This window comes from Anomaloglossus baeobatrachus, chromosome 2, assembly GCF_048569485.1.
Source record: "Anomaloglossus baeobatrachus isolate aAnoBae1 chromosome 2, aAnoBae1.hap1, whole genome shotgun sequence".
Classification (NCBI taxonomy): domain Eukaryota; kingdom Metazoa; phylum Chordata; class Amphibia; order Anura; family Aromobatidae; genus Anomaloglossus; species Anomaloglossus baeobatrachus.
In genome coordinates this window covers 41,754,655-41,782,318 of record NC_134354.1, presented here as the reverse complement: position 1 = coordinate 41,782,318, position 27,664 = coordinate 41,754,655, and the positions used below count along the sequence as shown (strand labels likewise).

Here is a 27,664-nt window from a genome sequence, read left to right as displayed (position 1 = left end):
TCCAAATCTGATCTATACGTGACCAACTGCCATGTGGGTGAGAGAAGTGGGTGAGAGAAGTGCGTATATTCTCTGTCATGCGGGTGAGTTAATCTCCATACGTCTTTCAGACCTACATCTTCTAATGAAACGTCTTTGTGAGCTAAACCTTTGTCCCCAGATCCCAACTCTCCCTCTCCCCTCCTTCTATCCTCCACTGAGTCTGGCACTGTATTGAAGTCTCCCGCCACTATGATGTTAGATTCCTTGTCAGCTAAAATTAGGGCTTTTAGGGTGTCATGAAACTTGCTTTAGTGCGTGTTTGGACCATAAACATTATATATGCTGAGTGTTCCCGCTGGACTAGTAATTGTTAAATGCTGCGATCTTCCTTGGTCGTCCTCTTCATGAGCCACCACTTTATGATTGAGCTGTTTGTTTATCAGGATCAGTGTGCCCGCCTTCCTACCTTGTGCCGCTGCCCCATACACTGAACCTACCCAGTATTTCCTCATACGGAAAAAATCCTCTCTCCCCAAGTGGGTTTCTTGTAATAGAGCAATATCCGTTTTTAGCCTTTTCAAGTGTCTTAATATCATTGCTCGCTTATTAGGTGATCTGAGGCCCTTAACGTTCCACATTGTTAAATGCACCATGCTTGTCTAGGTAATCTGCTCTTGTCAATGCTACCCCTCAGGACCCCTACTTCAGGAAAAACACGGCTACCCACATTGTTCTCGCAACTGACTCCACCAGAATGACATTTCTTTTCCCCATCTTGTAAATAAAACCTTAGATAACGCATGAAAAATAAAAAATCTGCAACTATAAAACATGTTTTCCCTTTCAAGGGACTTTCGGCTTTCCTCGCCATGTGAGTGACTTCCCCTTTTCCTGGCCAAAATATTAGGCTCCCTAGTCACCCCCCTGATAAACAAGTTCTGTGCTCTATCCCCCTGGTAAAACACAACGACCTTAAATATTATGTAAGGATTAAAGCATTATGTTATATATTATAAAACCTTAACGAGAGTTCGTCAGCTGGGCTAGTCCTGGATTTGTAAGGCCTTTCTGTCAAACAGATCGGGTCCATCATGCTTGTATCTAAAAAGCAATCCAGACAGCCAGAGAGGAAGAATAGAGAGGAAAAAAAAAATTCCCTTTTTTCTTTCCTATTTTCTTTATCGTTCCTATCGGAGACCCAGACCATGGGTGTTTAGCTTCTGCTTCTGGAGGACACACAAAGTACTACACTTAAAAGTGTAGCTCCTCCCTCTGAGCTTATACATCTCCTGGAGAGCCAGTCCTATCCAGTTTATCGCTTTGTGTTCAGGAGGCATACATCCACACATGCATTCTCATCTGATTTGTTTGATTTTTGGAAAGAGTTTGAAGAAAAGCGGGTCCATGTCTGGACTCCCGGCATGTCCCTTCTCACCCCACTGTGTCGGGGGTGTTGTTAAGGTTGATTTCCAAGGCTGGAGCCTTACATGCCGCGCTCCTTCACCATCCCTCCTGGGCTCTGGCTTGAAGTGGGAGCCAGCACAGTCTCCATGCCTGCAGGAGTCCGGTCTCCATCCACAGCCCCTTGAGGAGCCTGTTGGACCGGAGCACTCATCCCCAGGGACCTGGCCCTGCGTCTCAGCAGCTAAGTACCTGAGACGTTTATGTGTTGGGGTCCCGGTTCTTTATTGTATGGGGAGAGTATGCTGTATATGATTATTTTGACTTTTCCGGCGGGTTCTCTAGCTTTTGCCTGAGAACCGCGCCGATGGTGCCTGCTTGTCGGCCTCGCCGCTTAAATTTAGACCCCGGCTTCGCCGGAGGCCTAGTTTCGTTTTCCTGCCCTCGCATGTCACTCATGCAGAGGGACAGGCTCGGCTCCTCCCGGTGGCCGTTCTACACAGGGGAGGGACACTCCCCACTGCTGGGGCGTCCCTCCTCCCCTGCAGGTCTCTATAGCCCTCCAGTTCCCGCTCTCCTATATGAACGCCCCCTAGTCCCGCCCCCTCTCCTCGCTCCGGCGGCCATTTCTCACGCAGAGTTTACTCTGCTCTGGGACATTCTGCATCTCTGCTGAGGTGCTGTGCACTGGGAGACCGGGCTTCGGGATCTGGAGGGCACACAACAACCGCACCCAGCGGTCTGGTAAGCCACAGCCGGTCTCCGGTTGTGGACCTCTGTATATTCTCCCTGGGGTTCATTCTCTGCAAAGCCCCCACTCCAGCAGCATGTCTCACACAAGGAGCAAGGCTCCAAAGCTTTATTCTGTATGCACTGCATGTAAGCTCCTGCTGCCTGAGCCGAGCACTTATCCACACTGTGATGGTTGCTCTAACTTGGCGGTGCCACAGCCTGGAGTCTCACCCCCAGTGGTCTCTCAGGCTGCTGCTGCACCTGTGGCTGAACCCCCGGTCTGGGTAGTCCTTTTCTAGGTCCATATCCCAGTCATTTGCTGAGTCCATGGGACTTTTGTCCAGGACTTTGATGAATATACATCAGCCCTCCTCACAGGGTGCCTCTAATACTCTTGACAGAGGATTCCTTTCCTCTGACCTCCGTCCATCGGAGCTCACGGAGGATTCATCATCTGGTCCCAGACCCCGTCCTTCTGAGAGAAGGCGCAGGGTTTCCTCCCCCTCCTCATCCCATGGCTCTGTCTCAAGAGCTGACTCGCAAGATGAGGAGGATGCCCTCACGGGTGGCTCGGAGGCTATGTATCCCATCGATTTCTCTGAGGGTGACTCAGATCTTAGTGACTTGATTGCTTCTATTAATTCTGTGCTGGATCTCAATCCGCCAGTCTCAGAGGAGCAACCCTCTTTGGCAGAAAAACATCAGTTTACCTCGCCTAAGAGAGTGAAGAGTGTGTTCTTTAACCACTCCAGTTTTCAGACCGCTGTGACCAAACCCAGGGCCTGCCCTGACAAACGCTTTCCAAAGCGTGGTTCTGATGACCGGTTTCCATTTCCACCTGAGGTGGTCAAGGAGTGGTCTCACTCCCCAAAGGTAGACCCTCCGGTGTCTAGGCTCTCAGCCCGGACCGTTGTGTCGGTGGCTGACGGCACCTCTCTTAAGGATTCCACTGATTTTCAGATTGACCTTTTGGCCAAATCTGTGTATGAAGCTGCGGGGGCCACGTTTTCCCCGACTTTTGCAGCAGTGTGGGCTCTCAAAGCCATCTCTGCTTCTCTAGAGGAGATGCATTCCCTCACCAAGGAATCTATGCCTGAGATGGTTACCTTAACCTCTCAGGCTTCAGCTTTTTCATCTTATGCCATGTATGCAATGCTAGAGGCTGCTCACCGCACTGCGGTGGCTTCAGCTAATTCTCTTGTTATCCGCAGGATTTTGTGGCTTCGAGAGTGGAAGGCAAATTCTTCTTCCAAGAAGTTTCTTGCAGGGCTCCCTTTTGCTGGTTCACGGCTGTTTGGTGAACAGCTGGATGAAATCATTAAGGAAGCTACTGGCGGGAAGAGTACTTCCATGCCACAAACCAAGACCAGGAAACCCGCCCAGGGTAGGAATCAATCGAGGTTTCGTTCCTTTCGTTCCTCCAACTGGTCATCCTCTAAGCCTTCCGCCTCGTCCGCTAACTCAGCTAAGGATCAGAAATCCAACTGGCGCACAAAAGCGCGTCCGCAGAAGTCCGCAGGAGGTTCTGCCACTAAGGCAGCCTCCTCATGACTCTCGGCCCGCTCCAGCCACGTCCTTAGTCGGTGGCAGGCTCTCCCACTTTGGCGCCAAACGGATTTTTTCTCTCAACTCCCCCCTGCTCCAAGGCCGCCGCCTTCTCACAGGCCGTGGCATCCTTGCAGGCAAACGGAGTGATTGTACCAGTTCCTGCTCGAGAACGGTTCAGAGGTTTTTACTCAAACCTCTTCCTAGTTCCAAAAAAGGACGGTACCTTCCGGCCCATCCTAGATCTCAAGCTTCTCAACAAGCATGTCCGGGTGCGGCATTTTCGCATGGAGTCTCTGTGATCAGTCATTGCCTCTATGACCCAAGGGGATTTCCTGGCGTCCATCGACATCAGAGATGCCTATCTACATGTGCCAATCGCAGTGTCACACCAGCGTTGGTTACGTTTTGCGATAGGAGAGGATCATTTCCAATTCGTGGCTCTCCCCTTCGGGTTAGCCTCGGCCCCTCGGGTATTCACCAAGGTCATGGCGGCAGTGATTTCGGTCCTGCACCTCCCAGGGGTTGGCAGTGCTTCCTTATCTGGACGACCTTCTGGTCAAGGGTCCATCCAGCGCAGACTGTCAGCGGAGTGTTTCGCTCACTCTCGACACTCTAGCCCAATTCGGGTGGCTTGTCAATCTTCCCAAATCCACCCTGACTCCGACCCAGAGTCTCACGTACCTAGGGATGCAGTTTGAGACTTTGCCGGCACTTGTGAAGTTGCCCTTAGTCAAACAGCAGTCCCTCCAACTGGCAGTGCGCTCTCTGCTGAGGCCCCGCCGTTATACCCTCAGGCGTCTGATGCAGGTGCTGGGTCAAATGGTGGCGTCAATGGAGGCGGTTCCCTTTGCCCAGTTCCATCTGCGCCCTCTGCAGCTGGACATTCTCCGCTGTTGGGACAAGCGGCCTTCCTCCTTACACAGGTTAGTGGCTCTGTCGCCACGGACCAGGAGCTCTCTTCAGTGGTGGCTTCGGCCCCTCTCCCTGTCCCAAGGGCGCTCCTTTCTGACTCCGTCCTGGGTGATTCTCACCACGGATGCCAGCCTATCCGGCTGGGAAGCGGTATATCTCCACCACAGAGCACAGGGCACTTGGACTCCGTCCGAGTCAGCCCTTTCAATCAATGTGCTGGAAACCAGAGCTGTGCTTCTAGCTCTCCTAGCTTTTCACCACCTGTTGGCGGGCAGGCACATTCGAGTCCAGTCAGACAACGCGACAGCGGTTGCCTACATCAATCACCAGGGCGGGACACGCAGCTGCCTGGCAATGTTGGAGGTCCAACGCATTCTTCAATGGGCGGAGGACTCCAAGTCCACCATATCTGCAGTCCACATCCCAGGCGTAGAAAACTGGGAGGCAGATTATCTCAGCCGTCAATCCGTGGACGGTGGCGAGTGGTCCCTGCATCCGGCAGTGTTTCAGTCAATCTGCCGCAAGTGGGGCACTCCGGACGTGGACCTAATGGCATCCCGTCACAACAACAAGGTTCCGGTTTACGTGGCTCGCTCCCACGATCCTCAGGCCTTCGCCGCGGACGCTCTGGTTCAGGATTGGTCCCAGTTTCGTCTGTCCTACGTGTTTCCCCCTCTAGCTTTCTTGCCCAGAGTCCTGCGCAAGATCAGAATGGAGGGCCGTCGAGTCATCCTCATTGCACCGGACTGGCCCAGGCGAGCTTGGTATCCGGACCTGCTCCATCTGTCCGTAGAGATGCCGTGTCATCTTCCGGACCGTCCAGACCTACTCTCGCAAGGTCCGTTTTTCCGCCCGAATTCTGCATCACTCAAATTGACGGCGTGGCTCTTGAGTCCTGGATTTTGACGGCTTCTGGTATTCCTCCTGAAGTCATCTCCACTATGACTCGGGCCCGTAAGTCTTCCTCCGTCAAGATCTATCACAGGACTTGGAAATTGTTCCTGTCCTGGGGTCGCTCTTCCGGCCATCCTCCTTGGCCATTCTCGTTGCCGACCCTTCTGTCTTTTTTACAGTCCGGTCTGCAGCTAGGACTGTCCCTCAACTCTCTCAAGGGACAAGTCTCAGCTCTATCAGTGCTGTTCCAGCGGCGTCTCGCCCGGCTGGCTCAGGTCCGCACCTTCATGCAAGGTGCGTCTCACATCATTCCGCCTTATCGGCGGCCCTTGGATCCCTGGGACCTTAACTTGGTCCTCACGGTATTGCAGAAACCCCCTTTTGAGCCCCTTAGGGAGGTTTCTTTGTATCGTCTTTCTCAAAAGGTGGCCTTTCTAGTTGCCATAACTTCTCTCAGGAGAGTCTCTGATTTGGCTGCGCTCTCCTCGGAGTCACCTTTTTTGGTTTTTCACCAAGACAAGGTAGTTCTCCGTCCGACTCCGGACTTTCTTCCTAAGGTGGTCTCTCCCTTCCACTTTAACCAGGGCATTTCCTTGCCTTCCTTCTGTCTGGCCCCTGTTCATCGCTTTGAGAAAGCGCTGCATACTCTGGATCAAAGCAAACTCGACCAGAGCTGTCGGTGCCTCTTGGGCTTTTAGGCACCAGGCTCAGCAAGTCTGTCAGGCTGCCACTTGGACTAGCCTGCATACCTTTTCGAAGCACCACCAAGTGCATGCTCATGCTTCGGCAGATGCGAGCTTGGGCAGACGCATCCTTCAGGCGGCTGTCGCCCACTTGTGAAGTTAGGCTCCGCCTACTTCTTAGTTTTTTCTGTTTATTCCCACCCAGGGACAGCTTTGTAACGTCCCATGGTCTGGGTCTCCCATAGGAACGATAAAGAAAAAGAGAATTTTGTTTACTTACCGTAAATTCTTTTTCTTATAGTTCCGTATTGGGAGACCCAGCTCCCTCTCTGTTGCCTGTTGGCAATTTTCTTGTTCCGTGTGTTATCACCGGCTGTTGTCGTGGACAGAGTCTCCGGTTGTTCCGGTTCTTGCTCGGTTCTACTTGTGGGTAGCTATTCTCCTTCAGCTTTTGCACTAAACTGGATAGGACTGGCTCACCAGGGGGTGTATAAGCTCAGAGGGAGGAGCTACACTTTTAAGTGTAGTACTTTGTGTGTCCTCCGGTGGCAGAAGCTAAACACCCATGGTCTGGGTCTCCCAATACGGAACTATAAGAAAAAGAATTTACGGTAAGTAAACAAAATTCTCTTTTTTCACTCTTTAACACCGAGAGTGGGAAGATCAATCAGTTCTCTCTCTATCCTCTTCACGATGGCTCGCCCCTCTCTACGTGGCATCTTTCCTTGAACAAGGGGAGCAAATAATATCCAGTAGAAGTCGATTCAAGGATCATCAGATGTCTCGATGCCTCCTAGAGCGCTGTTCCCTGGGACCTGACCCAGGAATAGGCTGCTGAACTGGACTTCTGCTCCTTGCTCCGCTGATCTCAGTTTGTGCTTGTCTGTTTGATTGTCCCCCCTCTCCTCCCGGGCCTGTAGGGGAACCTTTTCTGTGATATCCTCCTCCATTGGAACTTTTCTCCTGTTCATCTGACCGGTTGTTGTCGTTTTGTGACATGAGGACGTTTTCCCGCTTCCTTGTGATCTTTGTAATACGAGAAAGAGCCATTGGAGTTCCTGACCTTTAGTATAGCCGGATAGAGTAATTGTCATCTTACTCTTTTGTTGTACAGGAATGTGCATATTTTGCTGAATTCCTTCCTCCGTTTAGCTACATCAGCAGAATAATCCCCAAAGATCAGCAGTCTATTGCCTTGGTATTGCAAGGGCCGTTTTCGGTCTCTGAAAGCCTTCAGAATTTCCTCTTTGTGCTTGTAGTCAAGGTACTTGACTATCACTTGTCTGGCTCTTGGCGGGGGTTTATTACTTGAATTTTGACCTTCACCTTTATGTGCGGCCTTAATGGTCCCACTCTGTGGGCTCTTTCTACTCTAAAGTCCGCTTTTATGCCCAGCGCCCGTGGTAGCTCCACCTCACAGATATTGTCTAGCTGGCTCATCGATACCGATTCTGGCAGCCCCACAATGCGAAGATTGTTTCGCCTTGACCTGTTTTCTAGATCTTCTGCCTTATCTTTCAGGTATTCATTGGATTTTACTAAAGTTGCTATTTGTTCTTGCATGCTCTGAATTACCTCCTCAGAGTTAGATATTCTATGTTCTGTTTCTGCCAATCTATTGGAGTGGTCATTCAGTTGTTTTTGCATGGCGGCTAATGAAGATTGGATAGCTGTCTCAATGGCCACTTTAATTTCTTTAGACAGGTGAGATGCCACTTCTATTGCCAGTCTTTTATAATCCACATTAAACTCCTGTGGTTGCTTGTTTTGGCCAATAGATGGCGCTGTTGTCTTGGTTTTTTTTATCTGTAGTGAGTTTCTGCCTCCCTTCCCTGATGTATTGCAGGAATGTGATGTCAGTGGGTCTTGTTTTATGTTTCCTTTGCCAGGGGTGTGTAGTATTATACTTTTTCTTTGGTTGGTTGTCTCACTCTCCTCTCCCTGCTCTGCTGCCTTGCTGAATCCTCCCTCCTTGCTTCATGCTCCCCCTCCTCCATGCATCCATCTTCTTCCTCTCTTGTTTCTCCCTCCATGACCCCCTCATCCTCCCACTGTGATCCACCCTCTTTTGACCCCTGCATCCACCTGTCTCCAGCTCCGTTGTAATCTGTCTGCTCAGCCGCGTCCTCCGCTGCTCTCATGCTCCCACACAGATCCATCACGTCTTTCTCCTGCACTTCAGGCTCCGCCCCCAGCAGACTCTCCGGCGCCATGTTCAGCTCCTCTGCTCTTCTCATATCTTCAGCGTCGCCGCTCCTCCCGGGTCCCTCGTTGCCTCTGGCACTCCTCAAAAGGTATCTGTCCATTGCTCCCTTCCTCCTCTTCCCCGCTGGATCACTCACGCTCCGGTCTCTGAAGCAGGGGGGCTTTTTTCTGTCTGAATCTTCAGGGCTGGCAGGAGCTTCCCCTTTACACCTCCACCTCAGCCAGGACCGGATCCGGAAGTCCGACTCAAGTTTTCATAGTTTTATCTCTTTATATCTTCAAAAGCACTTTTTTTTTTTTTCTGCTTTATTCTTCCATCTCATTAGGGTCTTCTGAATCAGGAATTGATGGCTCGTGCTATATACAGCAATGCTACAGTATTGCAGTACACAGTGTAAATGATTGCCTCCTAAGCAGCACAGCCGATGGCAGAACTTCACAGGAGTTACCAAGATGTCAGCACCTCCAGGACAAGCCATCAGCCCTTCATAATTGCATTTGGGGCTAACTGACCCTGATATATCTTGCCTCTTAAATGTCACATTCATGGGAGTAAACCGCAGCGATCGGAGCATGTACGTCACAGTTTGGGAGGAGGTGAAAGTAATGAAATCTGTCTATGTAGGAATCATAAAGCAGCGGTGGAGCAGACTGAACATGGCCATATCTATAAAGGCTGCTATATAGGGCTAGTGCGGTTAGCAGGTGCTGCACTTTCCACTCTGTCCAGTAACAGGATCCATCACAATCTTTTCTATAATTTTTTCCCATTTGCCTATTGAGCAATGATTGAGACTGTAAGTATGAGCCGCCTTCTCTAAACAGCAGCTGCTTTACCTGTCTGATAGTAGTGCTGCGGATCCCTGTGCTTGATGGTGTACAGCAGTGGGTACATAGGCGACATACCAAGATAGCGCTACTTTATTAACCCCTAGATGCTGCTACCTATACTAGCCGCGGCTTCTAGGTGGTTAGACTGGGATCTAATGCAATTGCAGAGCTCTGATGAGAAACAAAGGCCCCAGGACTGCCATGGCTGTATTTTCGGCTGGGCTGAAGTCAGGGTGAATAGATTATCAGCTTATTACTGTCAGGATCTAATGCTCTATTATACTAAGCAAACCCATCTGGACTTTATTGTATAGGACGGCAGCTCCCCCGGACCGATCATCCTGCAGGAGACGGTGGTGGCCGATCCAGAGGTCCATACATGTACACTAATGGAAGAAGCTGAACAGAGGGCAGTAGCCAAAGCCATACACCTGGTAGCCAATGGAAGTGTCACCTTTGGAATGGACGTGTGTATCGTATGGAAATCTGAGGAGTGAAGGTGGGTTTACACTGAGGTGTTACACCCTGGTTGAGATTTTATGAATAAAACAGAAATAGAAGACATTTTTCAAAACTGTTGCCAGGAAGAGTGACCGATAGTCAGGAGCTCAGCCGTGACGTGTACCTGCACTTTACACCTTATTCTATAATAATTGGGATTTCTGTACCTGTAGCCACTTGAAACTATAACATTTATATATTATTTCTTTTGCACAAATGAAAATCCACCCTAAACAGCAGGAAAGCATTTCTTCCTTCCTTCACCCCTCCAAAAACAGATTAAAAATTGACCAAAAAGTTTGATGTAACCCAAAATTGTACCAATGAAAAGTGGATACGCGTTATTACCACATTACATGCACCCTGTGCTCTTAAGGGGTAGGATGTAAAATACTTCTCCACGAAGATATAAAATAAATCTACTACTACTAGCACATGATGGTGAATGGTTTTGTTTATTGCTGGTAAATGTTCTTTTAGGTTCCTCTCTGCCACTAGTGGTGTGAGCTCCACCGAGGGCAAAGGACTACAAGTTGCCATTGTTGTGTTTTATCCACCGGCACTCAGGAGAGGAAAAACCCCCTGTGGGGGAAACCTCTAGGGAACCATGGCCTAAGGATAAGTGCCCTTCCCTGGGGGCACGAGGCAACATGTCATCCAGAAATGCTGGTCCGCGGTCATATTAGTGACTCCTGGTAGGATTTTCATGGTCTCCAGCTTCTCCTTGTATTCAGACACTGCAGATGCAGCAATAACCCCTAGCCCTGATTATGGCAGGGCAGAGGAGTGGATATGGCTACACTGCAGGTCACGGCCCTCAGGACACTCCTAGTGCTGATGGAATAGGAACGGGTGAACAGTGGTTCTCAGAGCTGTTCACTTCCAGGGTTTTATCCTCCTCCAGATCCTGTGGAAGGCGTCCTTCACAATAGTGCCAAATGTCCTGTCGGGAGAGATAATAGGTTAGAAAGAATCCTTATATCACAATAAGACACATGAATTGGGACTGTCCTAAAGGGATAACGTGTAAGCGGCAGTCAGTAAGAGGTCTCCACACTACACTCTGCTGACAGATTCATAGGATAAGAGATGGGCCTCAAAAAGTCCCCCTATCACCGTCCCTTTTACACTGACTCACCTCCGATGGGGTTTTACAGGCCTTCGATTAGATATTACAGGTTTTGGTATTGATTCTATGACCTTCCATCCGTCATTGGCAAATGTGAATCCACAGAACAGGTTTTGACCTGTTTCGGCTATTGGTGTATTGTTGGCTTCAGTAAAGCACAGGACGTCTTTCATTGTATCAGATGTCATCACTGGTGGCTGCGGAAAGAAGATACAAGAGTGAGAGCGTTCATAAAGAAGAAACAACAGAAATGTACTACTGCCACCATCTTCTCTGGGTCATTTACTTACAGGGGCTAGCTGGAATGAAGGGCACGCTGTGGCTTCCTCTATATCTGTCCAGTTGATCTCCATAAAGAATGGATGTTCTCTTATGTTCTCCACAAATTTCTGCCGACTTTCTGCTGACTTATCCAAGAGCTGGGAACATATAATGAAGATGATTATTGAGTCTCCAGTCGTCTTCCATTTTCATTGTGTATTTCATTACATATATCCGTTGTGTTACTGAGATGTGTCTTTATACTCACCCCCTTAATGATGGCTTTGAGTTGGGGGTCCATTTCATTTGGGAAGACAGGATCATCATTGATTATTGCTTTAAGGGCCCTTTCAATTTTCCCTCGATAGAATGGATGTTTGCCAGTAGCCATCTTGTATATTACCAGACCAGCAGAGAACCAGTCCACTGCCGTGTTGTAGGGCTTCTTTTGAAGAATCTGTGAAGACATGAAAAATACAATAAGAACATTGTCCAGCCAGTAGAAGACATGGAGATGCCCAGCCTGATATATCAGTGATCCCTCAGGGACATGTAGATAATTCCTCACCTCAGGAGCCATGTATAAACGAGTCCCAGCCCAAGATGAAATCTTTGTATCGCCAAAGATGTTCATCACTGCAACACCGAAATCAGCGATCTTCAAGTGACCGTTGCTGTCCAGTAAAATGTTGTCCGGTTTTATGTCTCTGGAAAGAGTTTAAAAAATACCATAATGCAATTATTATATTAGCCTGGCTGATAACGTATTAGGGATATCAAGTGTCTACAGGGGATATTAGGATGAGGGTATAAAAGTTTATGTACCAGGTCTACGCAGAAGATGTGCTGCACCTACCTGTGTATGATGCCTCTGGAGTGGAGATACTGCAGCCCACAGATCAGCTCAGCAGCAAGAAATCTAATGACCAATAAAATAACAGAAAACCATCAATATCCAACATTTCATCAACTAAACTGAGGCGAATAATGACGTAAAGCCATTTGAGCCTGACGACCATTATCTGCATCTAAAGACAGACTGGACTGGCTGCCCCGAAGGGGCTCAAGGGAGGGCAACATGACTAAGGAGGGATGCTAGGCCTCAGGGATAGCAAGGGGTTAAGGTGTAGTACATTTTGTGTGGGGAAAATTGTGAGGTGGAGTTATAGGGGTTGTGGGGCAATGGAATTGGTCAGGGGGAGGTCTGTTGTAGTGTAGATGTATAGGGCAGGCCTGTGGGGTGGGTGGTCATTCGGTACCTGCAGGCATCTGGAATCGTCCCTAGACAGATTTGCTGGGGGGCATTTTGGTCTGGGAATGTGTTTGCGGTAGCAATCCTGTTAGCCTCCCTGGCGGTGGAACTTTAGGATCGGGGATCGGGTGGTAGGTTGGCCAGGGGCCATGATATAATTGCAGTTTGTGGATACAAGCGGCGTTGTGTATAGGGTCTGATGTTGCTTTCAGCGGTTGAAGGCCGAGTTTCAGGGAAGTGGTTGGCGTTGGGCACTTGGTTGCTGCAGGGTTTGTCGGAAGGTCCAGGGTTATGGTATCACCGGGTCTGGTGTAGTGAGGGGTGTGTCCGGATTCCTTTGGGACTTCAGGACAAATCAGGGTTGCCTTCCTTTCAGTTAGGGGGTGTCGTTGGATCCGCATTATAGTGGCAGAATGGGTGAGTAGTTCGTGTCTCGTCTTTGGAGTGGGGCAGCCATAGTGGCTGCTGGTCCGGGGTCTGGGGGGATCTTAAGGTGCGTACAATTGGTTGGGTTCAGTTGGCTAGCTGTGCATGGTATTACAAACTTTATGTGGCATATGGGTCATTTGGTTTCTATGCCGAAGTCGGAGGTGTGTCCTGTTACTTTGTGTATTTCGAACCCCCCCTTTTTGGGGTGGGAGCGTTTTAGCACGTTGGTAATATTAGGGGGTTCCCTTCAGGCCGGTGCTTGGCTTGATGGACAGAAGTTCGATGTCGCCGGGGAGGAGGGGAAACTTTAGTGGATTGGGTATGGTAATGGCCCTGAAGTGGGTATTTGAGGACTGGTGCTATCACGTAGGTTGGATGGACCACCGGATGTTTTGGTACTGCACACGGGTGGGATGGTCTTGAACCAGGGCGTCCAGGGACTTGATCTATGACATCAATCGTGTCTGCCTTCGGCCCTTGTCTTCCCGCCTGGGTATTGTGCTCGTGTGTGTGGTCGACTATAGTGGCTCACTTGTTCTGGAGGTATGCATGGTTGGGTGACAGGGCACGTTTTTAAAAAAACTACCACAGGGTTTTTGATGGTGCGGTGCATATGGGTGGAGCGGTGGTGCGGCACTGGGTTTTGGAGTCTCTATCAGGTGAGTTGTGAGGTTCAATGCAATTCATTTGAGCCCATTTGGTATTGCCATCGAGATATCGAGATATTGGCGTACTTGGGGGTCCATGGTGAAAGCCCTGGTTGATCTTTGTTGGCGAGACTCGCACATACAAGGTGTCATACAAGCTCGCTGTGGCAGAAAGAAGGGTCGTATTTGAAGTTGGTGGATTGCACAAAGAGCGGGCGTGAACCCAGTGCAGGAACGGGTTAACCCTGGTGGTGCAATGGTATACTTGGTTAAGGTGGGTCCCGGTTGTGCTGAGTCACAGCGGAACATGTTAATGTGGGTCCCTGTTTGGCTGGGTTCCAGCGGGACATTGGTTGGGCCACACTCGGCTGGATGTCCTTGAGCCGGTGTGGTGCGGCTGAGAACACGTGGTGGAGCTGGGGTTGCAATCATGTACAATCGGACTCTTCACTTACCCCCCCCCCTCCTTTGCTGGTGGTTTTATGGAGTTATTACTATGTTTATGGATGATATGTTACTGATTGTTTGTTATTAATAAACGGGGCTGTTGTGGCCTTTTACATCCAATGTCACACAGTCTTTGTGTCTTATTTTAGTTTACGAAATTGGAAAAGGTGTTTTTTTGAGTTAGGGTTAGTATAGCAATGCAAAGCCGTCAGTTAGTCTTTCCTAAGTCATATATCCATGTTCTGTCTTACCTGGTGGCTGAAATGGGAAATGGGGCATTGGTTGATATGATGCCTCGAAGGTCTCCTCTGCTGAGATATTCCATGACGTAGAATAAGTAGTCCTGTGATAAAGCAGGGGAGATAATAAGTGTTACTGGTATAGTCTAGATATGGGGCACTGGTGGTAATGTTATAATACATGTAATACTATGGTAATGTCCTAGAAGAACATTGCACACAGATGGACATATAGACAGGCATTCATAGAATATATAGAAGACTCAGAGCTGTTAGATTGTGAGCCTCTTACATAGCTACATAGGTTGAAAAAAGACCTTGGTTCATGTAGTTCAACCTTCCTCCACCAATTATACATTTTTGTTACTAAATCATTTATCAGTCCTGATATATAAATGTTGTGATAGTGTCAGCCATTGCTACCTCTTGTGGTCGGGCATTCCATAGTGTGACTGCTCTAACTGTAAAGAACCCTTTCCTATTTAGCTGCTGGAATTACCTTTCTTCCACTCACAGAGAGTGCCCTTGGTCCTTAGTATTGTCCTTGGAAGGAATAAGTCATGTTCCAGTCTTTTGTATTTATACATATAAATGAGATCTCCTGTGAGTAGTCTTATTTTATAAGCTAAACAAATCCAACTTTTCCACCTCTCATCATATGGGAGTCCTCCATTCCTTGCAATAATCTAGTTTCTGTCTTTGAACAGACTCTAACTTCTGAACATCCTTTTTAAAATGTGGAGCCCAAAAGTGAATCCCATATTCCAGATGTGGCCTTACAAGTGATCTATATAGGGGTAGCTATAGAGGGGTAAGTTTAGGAGTAATAAAACACACAGATAATCAGATACTGGAAATTATCAAATAAACACCGGTGCTACAAGAACAATGGAGCCGCTGGTGATCGAGTGGTTCTGTGTGTGGACCACCTAATTAAAATAAATAAATTTAGATAAGATCAGATATAGAATACTGCGCATCCACTGAATCAGATACAATACTGCTAAAACAGGACACACTTGGTGCAGGGTATTCAAACAGTGTTAATAACACTGTTTCATTAAGGGTACCGTCACACATTAGCGACGCTCCAGCGATCCCACCAGTGATCAGACCTGGTCAGGATCGCTGGTGCGTCGCTACATGGTTGCTGGTGAGCTGTCAAGCATACTGCAAGAGGGTCCCCCGGAAGAAGGATTACAACACCGAAACCTATAGGTCGGGGCTTGGGACTCTCACTTCACACTCTGGGTATGTGAGCATGGTAATACCAGCAGGACATTGTATGACACTGACTACGCTTGCATTGTTAAGTAACCCTCTTGCAGTATGCTTTTGTCTTAGTATAATCAATGCTTGGTAGTCAGTGCATTTTCATGTTGTAACTGACTATCCCTGCTGATATCCTTTGGCTGTTTATTGCCACTAATTTATATGGAACAGGCCTATACTGATCAGTGTGTGGTGAGGGCGCCTTTTGGTGATACCTGTCACTTGTCTCTACACTTTTAATCATTATCTTTGTCGTATGTATTTTTTCACTTGAATAAAATTTATATATCTTTTGCAATTAAGCTGTTGTACAGATTTTTCTCTCTTTTCTTCATTTCAATTCTGTATATGGCTTTATCCATATGTCAAGCATGGCACGAGAATTTTCGTGCTTGTTGGTATTGTTTGTTTATTTGCCCAATGTGTAGTCTGGCTACGTGTGCAGGGAGCAGGGAGCCGGCACTGGCAGCCTGAGAGCGCCGGACGCTGTAACCAAGGTAAATATCGGGTAACCAAGCTAAGCGCTTCCCTTGGTTACCCGATATTTACCTTGGTTACAGCCTCCGCAGCTTCCAGACGCCGGCTCCCTGCTTCCTGCACTTTCAGATCGTTGCTCTCTCGCTGTCAAACACAGCAATGTGTGCTTCACAGCGGGACAGCAACGTCCAAAAAATGAACCAGAGCAGTGTGTAACGAGCAGCGATCTCACAGCAGGGGTGAGGTCGCTGCTCAGTGTCACACACAGCGAGATCGCTAATGAGATCACTGGTGCGTCATAAAAAACATGACTTTGCAGCGATCTCACTATGTGAGAAGTACCCCTAACTCCCTAGTGCGTGGTTTTCTATATCTTATCTTATCTAAGTTTAGGAGTACTTATGGAGGGATTACCTGTGACTGGAAAGTGGAAAAAGCCCGAGTAAAGAATGGACTCTTCCTAGTCATCTCCAGGACCTGTCGTTCTATCAGGATCTTGTCTCTTGATTTGTTAATTAGGAGCCTCTTCTTCACCATCTTCACTGCTACTTGTTGTTGGGAGGCCTTATGTGTGGCCAACATGACCTGGAGGATACAAAGCATTAGAACTGGAGGAAAGGCCCGTCCTGCCTTGATACATGACGAGAAGATATGAAGCAGTGATGTTCCTAGAGTCATATTACTGCTCCACATCACACATGAGGAAGACGTCACCACAATTCCTAATACTTACTTTACCATATCCGCCCTCTCCAAGGATTTTATGGAAGGTGAAGCTCTCCAGTCCAGTCACAATGATGGGAGATTCAGCCGGGGTTGTCCCTGATGGAGAGAGGAGAAATAAGATGTATTATTCCTATATAATGCTAATGTGGCCTCCTATAGCAATTACAACATGGGGTAGAACAATATTAGAATTTATCAAAGAGAAAAGGCACAACAATCATAATAGGTGGGGTATTCTAAAGGTTCACAATCCCGTCAATTACTATATTGGGGGCTATTGGCTCTCGGGGTCTTAGATCTGCACTCACCTGACAGCTGCTCAGTGTCAGCTTTGGGGGACACACTGGATCCATCATCAGCTTTGTCCCCCATCGCTTCTCCCCTTTTCCTCTTGCTCTCGATACTCTCCTGTATCGGGCTTCCAGGTCTTTTTGCAGCCTTGATAAGGCTTTGGTTGGTGCCATCTTTTTCATCCTCTGATGTTTCTGTTCTCCTTCTTTTTGGCACCTCATCTATGCTCTCTCTCTTTCTCTTCCTCAAACTCTCCATATTCAGGTCAGTGTCAGCTTTGGGGAAGACGCTGGATTCATCATCAGCTTTGTCCCCCATCGCTTCTCCCCTTTTCCTCTTGCTCTCGATACTCTCCTGTATCGGGCTTCCAGGTCTTTTTGCAGCCTTGATTAGGCTTTGGTTGGTGCCATCTTTTTCATCCTCTGATGTTTCTATTTTCCTTTTTTTTGGCACCTCATCTCCTCTCTCTCTCTTTCTCTTCCTCAAACTCTCCATATTCAGCTCCATAGATAAAATTCTGGGCTGAGGAAGGTCCTGTCCACCTCTAGAGCGCTCCCGGATGGCTCCTGGAACTACTCCTCTAACAGGCCTTTTATTATTCGGTCTTATATTTTATATAACACCAAAATTTGCTAAGCGCAAGTAAAAATCGCCTTCAACCACTAAGTGATGAAAACAACTGGACGATATTCAGGCTGCAGCAACATTCTGATGACTGTTCTATGACATCACAAAGGGATCACATTCTGTAGGTCACATGACATCATAAAGGGACCAAACTCAAGGCTCAATTGACATCACCAAGAGACCAGTGACATCGTCTGTCACTACAGGTGAACTTGCAGTAGAATATGTGACCATGTTATTTTACCTGAAGAAGGCTATCTTTTTTTAAGATTTTTAGCCGAAACGCGTTGTAATATTTTATGTAATATTTTATAGTAGCCGAATAAAAATTCTTCTGATATAATACATTTGGGGAGCAGCGCCACGTTTTTTGGATTTGAAAGATTTTTCAGGCACTTCAATTTACCAGTTTCTTGTGGAGGTTATTTGACAGTGTATCAAATCCTAGTAAGCAACAGATCAGCACAGAGATTGTGGAGATTGATCCTAAAGGGATCTTTGGGTTTGACCTAACTTGAAACAAGGTGAGTGCAATTTATGCACATTTCTTAATCATTTTTTATGCTTTTGAACTACTACTTTTAGAGTGGCGCCGCGTGAGTCCCTTTTCATTTTAAACCCCTCAAGGTTTACCATCATAGAAGTATATGAGCACCAAGTGTCATCTCCTAGTTCAGTATTGGCAAAATCTGTACACACTGGACTCAAAGTCATCAAGGAGTTTTTGCCAAAATGTCACAAATGTTTTATGCAACTCTTCGTTCCAGAAAGGTTTTGTGTTTTTCCAAGTAGGAGGAATGTGGACAGAGCTTGGGGGGATTGGTGCATGCTCATGGCTGCCCGACAAATTCATCAGAACTTGCGTGAAAAAAGTGGCAATTTTGTTTTTGCTAGAAATGTACTCCAGACACTGACTGCAGTATATTCCTGGCAGCACACATAGAAGTCGTAAGGTACGGCAAATTCAATGAAAGGTGCACGCCTCTTATTGAATTTGGTGCATCTGGCTTCTGCGCACTGTGGGCCACTGAGTGTAAATGAAAGATCAGTCCACGAGGAGAAAGAAGATGATTTCTCTGATGAGATATATTACAAAGTTTCTTATCTTCAATTGTACTACTGATTTATGAAAAGAATAAGAAATTAATAAATAAAATGATGGTGACTGTTTAAGAAATGACAGCTGTGCTGTGATCCCAGTTATTTCATAGTGATTTCCCATAGAGATCTATTACTTCTCTCTTCTGAGGGATGACAACAATTGAATGCAGCAGTTGCCGGCTCCACATGCATACAGCTGATTTCTCTGCAGATAGCCAAGGCCACTGGTGGGCACAGACAATAAAAGGTCCTTGTGAAGAACAGTATATGGGACCTTTGCAGTCCAATAACTCATCATAATCCACAATTACACCTGCTTTGGAGGTCAAAATGGGCCCCGTTACCTAGAGCTGGTGCAGAGAAGAGCAACCAAGATTATTAAAAGAATGGGTGGAATGGAATACCAAGATGTGTTATTAAAGTTGGGGTTATTTAGTTCGGAAAAATAAAAGTTTAGGGGCCATCTTATTACAATTTACAAATATATGAGGGGACAATACAGAGCTCTCTAATGATCTTTTTACACCTAGGCCTGGGGGGTATCCACTACAGTTAGAGGAAAGGATATTTATTCATAATCAGGGACACAGATTCTTTACTGTAAGAGCAGTGAGACTATGGAACTCTCTGCCACATAATGTTGTAATGGTTGATTCATTACTAAAATTTAAGAGAGGCCTGGATGCCTTTCTTAAAAATTATATTACTGGTTATGTCCACTAGATTCTGTGATAGGGCGTTCATCCAGGAATCTAGTCTAATTGCTGTTTGTGGAGTCGGGAGGGAATCTTTTTCCCCTAATGTGGAGCTTACTATCTGGCGCATGTTTTTGTTTTTTTTGCCTTCCCCTGGATCAACATGTTAGGTTAGATCATGGGTTAAACTCGATAAACTTAAGTCCACCTTCAACCTTAAAGGGGTATTCCCATCTTCTGAATTCTAGCCCAATATGTACACTGTGTGCAGAATTATGAGGCAAATGACTATTTTGATCACATGATAATTTTTATACATGTCCTACTCCAAGCTGTATAGGCTTGAGAGCCAACTACCAATTAAGTAAATCAGGTGATGTGCATCTCTTTAATGAGGAGGGGTGTGCTGCAATGACATCAACACCCTATATAAGAGGTGCATATGTCGCTGGCGGGGGACATATCACAACCGGGGGGCCGCTCGAGGCACTCAGATCCGGGCGGTGGCTGTGGCTCGAGTGGCAGCCGGATCCGGGGCTCGCACAGCCGTCCGTCGCCCACAATTGAAAAGGGGAGATTTACAGGGGAGTTGTCTGTGACGCCACATTGCGGTTAGGGATGATGGTGGCACCGCCGCTGCCTGGTGATGGGGCGCTCGGGGCTGATGGAGCGGGGCAGCAAGATGGGATCCCCTCCACGGGTAGGGGAGGTGTAGTCCCGGGGCCCAGTTGATGGTTAGGGGTTTCAGGGAGCAGTCTCTAAGAGGCAGGGAATCAGAAACTTACAGTTGGTAGTTGTGGTGCTGGATGAGGCTGCACTGATGTGTGGCGTCAATAAACACAGAGTCCTTTTTAACCAAGGTGCCAATGGCCGGCTGCCTTTGGCGGGTTTCTTCGGGTCCTACACCCAGATATACAGCCAGGGGGCCCTTCCTTCCACACTCTGTCTGTCTCTCTCTTGTCTGGACTAGTCCGCTTGAATGGCCTCTGGACCGGATCCCCCTCTCAGCACCGGCGGGTTACAACCCTATCCCAATCGCCTCAGGTTCCCAGTGACAGGATCTCCGTCGCCTGTGGCCCTCACTGCCACCTAGTCCGGTAGTCCAGGGCTCCAACCCCGACTACCACCTTCTCCACGGAGCTCCAAGCTTCTCCTGTCAACTCTTCACTGACTACAGCACAAACTGAAACTAATAACTCTCTGCACTTCCTAAGCTCCTCTCGCTCCCTCCCATTTTCCTGGGGAGGGGGTGAGTAGGGCCTGATTGGCTGGTGTATATCTGTGTTGGTGCCAAGGAGGATTAACTCTTTTTGTGACTACCCGGTTTTGCCAGGGCGTCACATTCCCACTTGGTTGAATACAGCCCGTCCGCGGGCTGTCCGGCCACTGACGTTTATTTATTTTAACTGCTTTTGAAAAGCAAAGAAGGTTACATGGAAAAAAACATTTCATCCCCCTAAAGGGAAGGCACATCACTTTAAACATTACGAAACTGTCCTGTCACCCTCCACCTGGCGATCCAGATGGCCTCCGCACGCAACACGAGGACAATCAACAAGGGTGCAGTCGTTAAACAGTGATTCATTAAACTTTCAACTTGCGGGTAGCCGTCCATGTTCCGCTACAGCTGCTGCCGCCGCTCCCAGTACGGGGCACGGGTTCCGTGCGTCGCCTCCTGCTCAGGTTCAAGGCCCACTCGGATTCCCTTGGCGCCGGCTACGACCGGCCTCTCATACTGCCGTGGGCCCCATCGCTCAGTGGTCTGCTCCTCCTCTCTGCAGGTGCACTCCGGCTTCTCCACAGCCGGAACGGGGTACCTGGGAGCGGCTGGCGCCGTATCTGGGGTAGACTTCCGGTCGGGTGCCGCCTCCGTTGTGGCCGGGTGGACTGCTGGAGCCGACATCATCACCATTGCGGCCATGCTCGGGGCCAGGTGAGATGTCATCGGGGTTGCGGCCTGCGGGGACATCTTGCCGCTCTTGTGTCCAGGAATGGAATTTTGCAGAGTCCTGGCATCCCTGCACTTTACAGTTCTGGTTACATGCCGCTCTGTCCTCTCCTCTCCCTCGGCTTTTCGACAGCAGTCTCGCGGGACCCACTGTCCTTTGCACTTTCGGTCTTGGGAGTCACTCTCTTCCGCCTGCGTTCCCAGGGGGCGGGGCTTCGGCTTCGTTCCTTTTCGGGGAAGAAGACGATGGCGTTGTCGTTTTGGCACCAAAGATGGCGGGCAAGATGGCGGCAGTCCAAAATTTTGTAACTGTTCACGGTTCAAAAGAAGGCGCACGTCATCCAGGTCACGGATGGGCAAATAATTCTGTTCGTGACGTCCAAAGAGTCGATGTGTACCGCCCCGCGGGCTCGGCTGTGACCGCCGAGCCGCTCGGATCCGTAATTGTACGGTGGGTGGTGGCTCGAGCCTCTCACGGACCTGGGGGTCACATCGCTCTGCAAGGGTGTTGGCGCTGCACGCAGGGACTTGGGTAAGGTGTTCCACGGCCAGGGGCCGCGTTGGGTGTTTGGTAAGGGATGAAAGTTCGTGACGCCACCCACGGGTTGTGGTGAATAGATGGACACCACCCCTGCCATTAACTAGGCCTCCCGGGGACGGTGATGCGCAGCTTGGTGTTGACCCCTCCGTGGGTAGGGGAGCGAAGGTCCCGGGGGCCCGAGGGAGGTGCTGAGGCGAGGGAGCGGGTCTGTACTGGACGCTGGTGCGGTGCGGTGCGTGGCCTGAAGGCACTGGTGTACTCACTCTGACACAATACACCGGAGTCTCTGGTAAACCAAACAAGTTGATGAATGGGGCCCGCAGCCGGCTGCAGCTTCTCCCTGAACAAGTTGGTGGTTTCCACCTTTCTCCTGCACCTCTGTATGTAGATGTTTGACTCCTATGCCTAGACAACGGTAGTCCACTCCCCGACTTGTATCTGCCGTAGGAACCCGTTTGCCCGCAGACGCTGGCCCTGTGGGCCTCTATGCCTTGGCGGTGGCTTTACCCTGTCTCGTTGGGCTGTTGTCTTCTAACGGGCCTTGTGTGGGATAGGTCCTTAAGTTCAGTCCGCAATCAGTTGATTCGGCTCGGCCCCATCGTTCGGGGCTTTGCACTGGGTCTGAGTACCCCTCCTGGTGCTTTGGTTTCCAATCGGTTCCTCGGTTCGGTACCGGCGGGCCATCGCCCGACCTCGGTCCGTACGGTTCCACCGGCTGTAGTCTCAACTCCTGCAGGCGGCCACCACCGTCTGCCGTCCTTGCCAAAGGTGACTGGGCTCCGACCCAGACACCTGAGCAGTCTGTGGCAGGCCTGGTCACAGGTCTGCCCTTGACTTCACTCTCCTCTCCTCCACTGTCAACTGCTGTTTACTGACTACTGTCTTTTCCCGCCTCCAGGCCTGTGAACTCCTCGGTGGGCGGAGTCAACCACCTGTCTCCGCCCCCCTGGTGTGGACATCAAACCTGGAGGGTGGTGACAAGGTTTTTGTGGTTGGCTGCTGTCACCTGTCCAGGGAAGGGGGTGTGTGGTGTATGTGTGTGACTACCTGGGACGACCTGACTAGTCCAGGTTGTCACACATACTTATTAGGCAACTTCCTTTCCTTTAGCAAACTGGGTCAGAAGAGAGATTTGACGGGCTCTGAAAAGTCCAAAATTATGAGATGTCTTGCAGAGGGATGTAGCAGTCTTGAAATTGACAAACTTTTGAAGCGTGATCACCGAACAATGAAGCATTTTATGGCAAATAGCCAACAGGGTCGCAAGAAGCGTGTTGGGCAAACAAGGCGCAAAATAACTACCCATGAATTGAGGAAAATCAAGCGTAAAGCTGACAAGATGCCATTTGCCACTAGTTTGGCCATATTTCAGAGCTGCAACGTTACTGGAGTATCAAAAAGCACAAGGTGTGCCTTACTCAGGGACATGGCCAAGGTAAGGAAGGCTGAAAAACCACCACCTCTGACCAAGAAACATAAAATGAAATGTCCAAGACTGGGCCAAGAAATATCTTAAGAATAATTTTTCAAAGGTTTTATAGACTGATGAAATGAGAGTGACTCTTGATGGGCCAGAGGCTGGATCAGTAAAGGGCAGAGAGCTCCACTCCAACTCAGACGCCAGCAAGGTGGAGGTGGGGTACTGGTATGGGCTGGTATCATCAAAGATAAACATGTGGGACCTTTTCAGGTTGAGGATGGAGTGAAGCTCAACTCCCAAACCTACTGCCAGTTTCTGGAAGACAACTTCTTCAAGCAGTGGTACAGGAAGAAGTCGGTATCGTTAAAAAAACCCATGATTTTTATGCAGGACAATGCTCCATCACATGCATCCAACTACTCCACAGCGTGGCTGGCCAGTAAAGGTCTAAAAGATGGAAAAAATAATGACATGGCCCCCTTGTTCACCTGATCTGAACCCCATAGAGAACCTGTGGTCCCTCATAAAATGTGAGCTCTACAGGGAGGAAAAACAGTACACCTCTCGGAACAGTGTCTGGGAGGCTGTGATGGCTGCTGCATGCAATGTTGATCGTAAACAGATCAAGCAACTGACAGAATCTATGGATGGTCGGCTGCTGAGTGTCATCAGAAAGAAAGGTGGCTATATTGGTAACTAATTTTTTGGGTTTTGTTTTTGCATGTCAGAAATGTTTATTTATAAATTTTCTGCAGTTATATTGGTTTACCTGGTGAAAATAAACAAGTGAGATGGGAATATATTTGGTTTTTATTAAGTTGCCTAATAATTCTGCACAGTAATAGTTACCTGCAAAAACAGATATCCTCCTAAGATTATCCAGATCTAAAAGAACCCACTCCAACTTCCAAAAATATTAAGCTTTGATATTTATGAGTCTTTTGGATTGATTGAGAAAATAGTTGTTGATCAATAATTAAAAAAATCCTCTAAAATACAACTTGCCTAATAAGTCTGCACACGGTTTAGTAGGTATAATAATAATAATAATGTTCGCAAATAGCTTTATGTAGAAATTGTCACGGACGTCTTTCGTTGTTTGGAGACTTGTGACAGGTTTGGGCCCTGAACCAAAACAGACCGGAGGAGGGCACCATCCCAGGAATCAATTATGGAGGTAAATAATGGAAGAAAGAAAAGCGTACTACACAAATCGGATCACCACATAAAGACAGAAATGCAAAGTAAATCTTTATTAGAACGAAAAGAATTCATTAAATGAACAAACATTAAAAAATTTAAAAATTACATGAGTATAACAAGACACCCTTATTCCCCCAGCAAGCAATATGTCATTATATCCTGAGTATACCAAAATCTAAATGATACAAGTGCATCTCAATAAATTAGAATATCATCAAAAAGTTAATTTATTTCAGCAATTCAATACAAAAAGGGAAACGCATATATTATATAGAGTCATTACACACAGAGGGATCTATTGCTATATATTATATAGAGTCATTACACACAGAGGGATCTATTCCTATCTAATATATAAATCTGAATGTGTGTGTGTGTGTGTGTGTGTGTGTGTGTGTGTGTGTGTTTGTGTGTGTGTGTATGTATGTGTGTGTATGTATGTCCGGGATTGGCATCTGCACCGTCGCAGCTACAGCCACAAAATTTTGCACACTCACACTTCTGGACTCCGAGAGTGCCATAGGCTATGTTTTGAGGGGAAATTGTAACACCGCGCTTTACAGTTATTCACCAAAAAACCTGCCTCCATTAAAACGAATGGAGCTGGGAGCCACAGTGCAGCCAGAACGTCAGAAGAATGCACAGCCACGCCCTTATATGGAATGTTGGCGTGTCACAATGCAGCCAGGGAAAGAGACAGACAGGGAAAGAGGCAGACACAGGTTAAAAAACAGACATAGACAGGGTAAGAGACAGACACAAGAGACAGACATAGAGACAGACAGGGAAAGAGAGAGACAGGTTAAGAGACAGACACAGACAGGTAAAGAGACAGACACAGAGACAGACACAGGGAAACAGAGACAGGGAAAGAAAGAGAAAGAGACAGACAGGGTAAGAGACAGACAAAGACAGGTAAAGAGACAGACAAAGAGACAGACACAGTGAAAGAGGGTAGGAGACAGACAGGGAAAGAGATAGATAGACAGACAGGAAAAGAGATTGAGACAGACGGAGAAAGAGACAGACAGTCAGAGACAGACAGGGAAAGAGACAGACAGACAAAGAGAGAGAGAGAGAGAGACACAGAGATATATACAGAGGGGGAGACAGACAGAGATTGGGAGAGAAACAGAGAGACAGTTACTATCCCGGACAGCGCCGGGTGCTATGTTGTGAGGCAAAATTTTAACCCCGCGCCTTCCAATTTAACAATCAATTTTGCTCCTATCTACATAATGGGGAAAAAGTGAAACGAAAAGTGTTGGGGGCAAATTGACAGCTGCCAGATGTGAACAAGGGGGACTTAAAGAATGAGAGCGATGGCGCCAAAGAGTATTTACCGTACAGTTGCTAAGGTGGGGCCCCGACATGGGATACTCACGACACTCGGGGATATGAACACACACACACACAAAATGCACCACAAACTACCACGTACATGAACACATATACCACCCTCAGCACACATCTCACCAAGTGAAACTATTTAATAATTACATTTCTATCTATTTGTTTTGTGGTTTTTGTGTGCAGAATATATTTTTGTTAATACATTCTATTTTGTTAATAGCAGTTATTAACCCGGGCGAAGTTGGGTAGTACAGCTAGTATATTATATAGTCATTACACACAGAGGGATCTATTCCTATATATTATATAGTCATTACACACAGAGGGATCTATTGCTATATATTATATAGAGTCATTACACACATCACAGCGGGATCTACAGTTAGGTCCAGAAATATTTGGACAGTGACACAATTTTCGCGAGTTGGGCTCTGCATGCCACCACATTGGATTTGAAATGAAATCTCTACAACAGAATTCAAGTGCAGATTGTAACGTTTAATTTGAAGGTTTGAACAAAAATATCTGATAGAAATTGTAGGAATTGTACACATTTCTTTACAAACACTCCACATTTTAGGAGGTCAAAAGTAATTGGACAAATAAACCAAACCCAAACAAAATATTTTTATTTTCAATATTTTGTTGAGAATCCTTTGGAGGCAATCACTGCCTTAAGTCTGGAACCCATGGACATCACCAAACGCTGGGTTTCCTCCTTCTTAATGCTTTGCCAGGCCTTTACAGCCGCAGCCTTCATGTCTTGCTTGTTTGTGGGTCTTTCCGTCTTAAGTCTGGATTTGAGCAAGTGAAATGCATGCTCAATTGGGTTAAGATCTGGTGATTGACTTGGCCATTGCAGAATGTTCCACTTTTTTGCACTCATGAACTCCTGGGTAGCTTTGGCTGTATGCTTGGGGTCATTGTCCATCTGTACTATGAAGCGCCGTCCGATCAACTTTGCGGCATTTAGCTGAATCTGGGCTGAAAGTATATCCCAATACACTTCAGAATTCATCCGGCTACTCTTGTCTTATGTTATGTCATCAATAAACACAAGTGACCCAGTGCCATTGAAAGCCATGCATGCCCATGCCATCACGTTGCCTCCACCATGTTTTACAGAGGATGTGGTGTGCCTTGGATCATGTGCCATTCCCTTTCTTCTCCAAACTTTTTTCTTCCCATCATTCTGGTACAGGTTGATCTTTGTCTCATCTGTCCATAGAATACTTTTCCAGAACTGAGCTGGCTTCATGAGGTGTTTTTCAGCAAATGCCTGTCTATTTTTGGAATTGATGAATGGTTTGCATCTAGATGTGTGAACCCTTTGTATTTACTTTCATGGAGTCTTCTCTTTACTGTTGACTTAGAGACAGATACACCTACTTCACTGAGAGTGTTCTGGACTTCAGTTGATGTTGTGAACGGGTTCTTCTTCACCAAAGAAAGTATGCGGCGATCTTCCACCACCGTTGTCATCCGTGGACGCCCAGGCCTTTTTGAGTTCCCAAGCTCACCAGTCAATTCCTTTTTTCTCAGAATGTACCCGACTGTTGATTTTGCTACTCCAAGCATGTTTGCTATCTCTCTGATGGATTTTTTCTTTTTTTCAGCCTCAGGATGTTCTGCTTCACCTCAATTGAGAGTTCCTTAGACCGCATGTTGTCTGGTCACAGCAACAACTTCCAAATGCAAAACCACACACCTGTAATCAACCCCAGACCTTTTAACTACTTCATTGATTACAGGTTAACGAGGGAGACGCCTTCAGAGTTAATTGCAGCCCTTAGAGTCCCTTGTCCAATTACTTTTGGTCCCTTGAAAAAGAGGAGGCTATGCATTACAGAGCTATGATTCCTAAACCCTTTCTCCGATTTGGATGTGAAAACTCTCATATTGCAGCTGGGAGTGTGC

General features: G+C 47.5%; 1 protein-coding gene and 1 long non-coding RNA gene across 2 annotated transcripts in view; one reads left to right on the top strand and one right to left on the bottom strand.

The window, feature by feature from the left end:
- The window catches only part of LOC142282334 (uncharacterized), a 98,259-nt gene that overhangs the window by 29,536 nt on the left and 41,059 nt on the right, over window positions 1–27,664 (top strand). Inside the window, exon 2 of the long non-coding RNA XR_012744261.1 lies at window positions 9,503–9,687. This is a non-coding gene — a long non-coding RNA (uncharacterized LOC142282334). The remainder of the gene's footprint in view (window positions 1–9,502; window positions 9,688–27,664) is intronic.
- On the bottom strand, window positions 10,566–17,177 carry LOC142292397 (protein kinase C delta type-like). The gene is made up of 10 exons (XM_075337749.1): window positions 17,111–17,177; window positions 16,576–16,664; window positions 16,257–16,427; window positions 14,106–14,197; window positions 11,936–11,998; window positions 11,648–11,786; window positions 11,348–11,536; window positions 11,109–11,237; window positions 10,828–11,015; window positions 10,566–10,632 (listed from the first exon to the last, which is right to left on the bottom strand). The coding sequence occupies exons 1-10, from the start codon at window positions 17,175–17,177 to the stop codon at window positions 10,566–10,568; spliced, it is 1,194 nt and encodes a 397-aa protein (XP_075193864.1).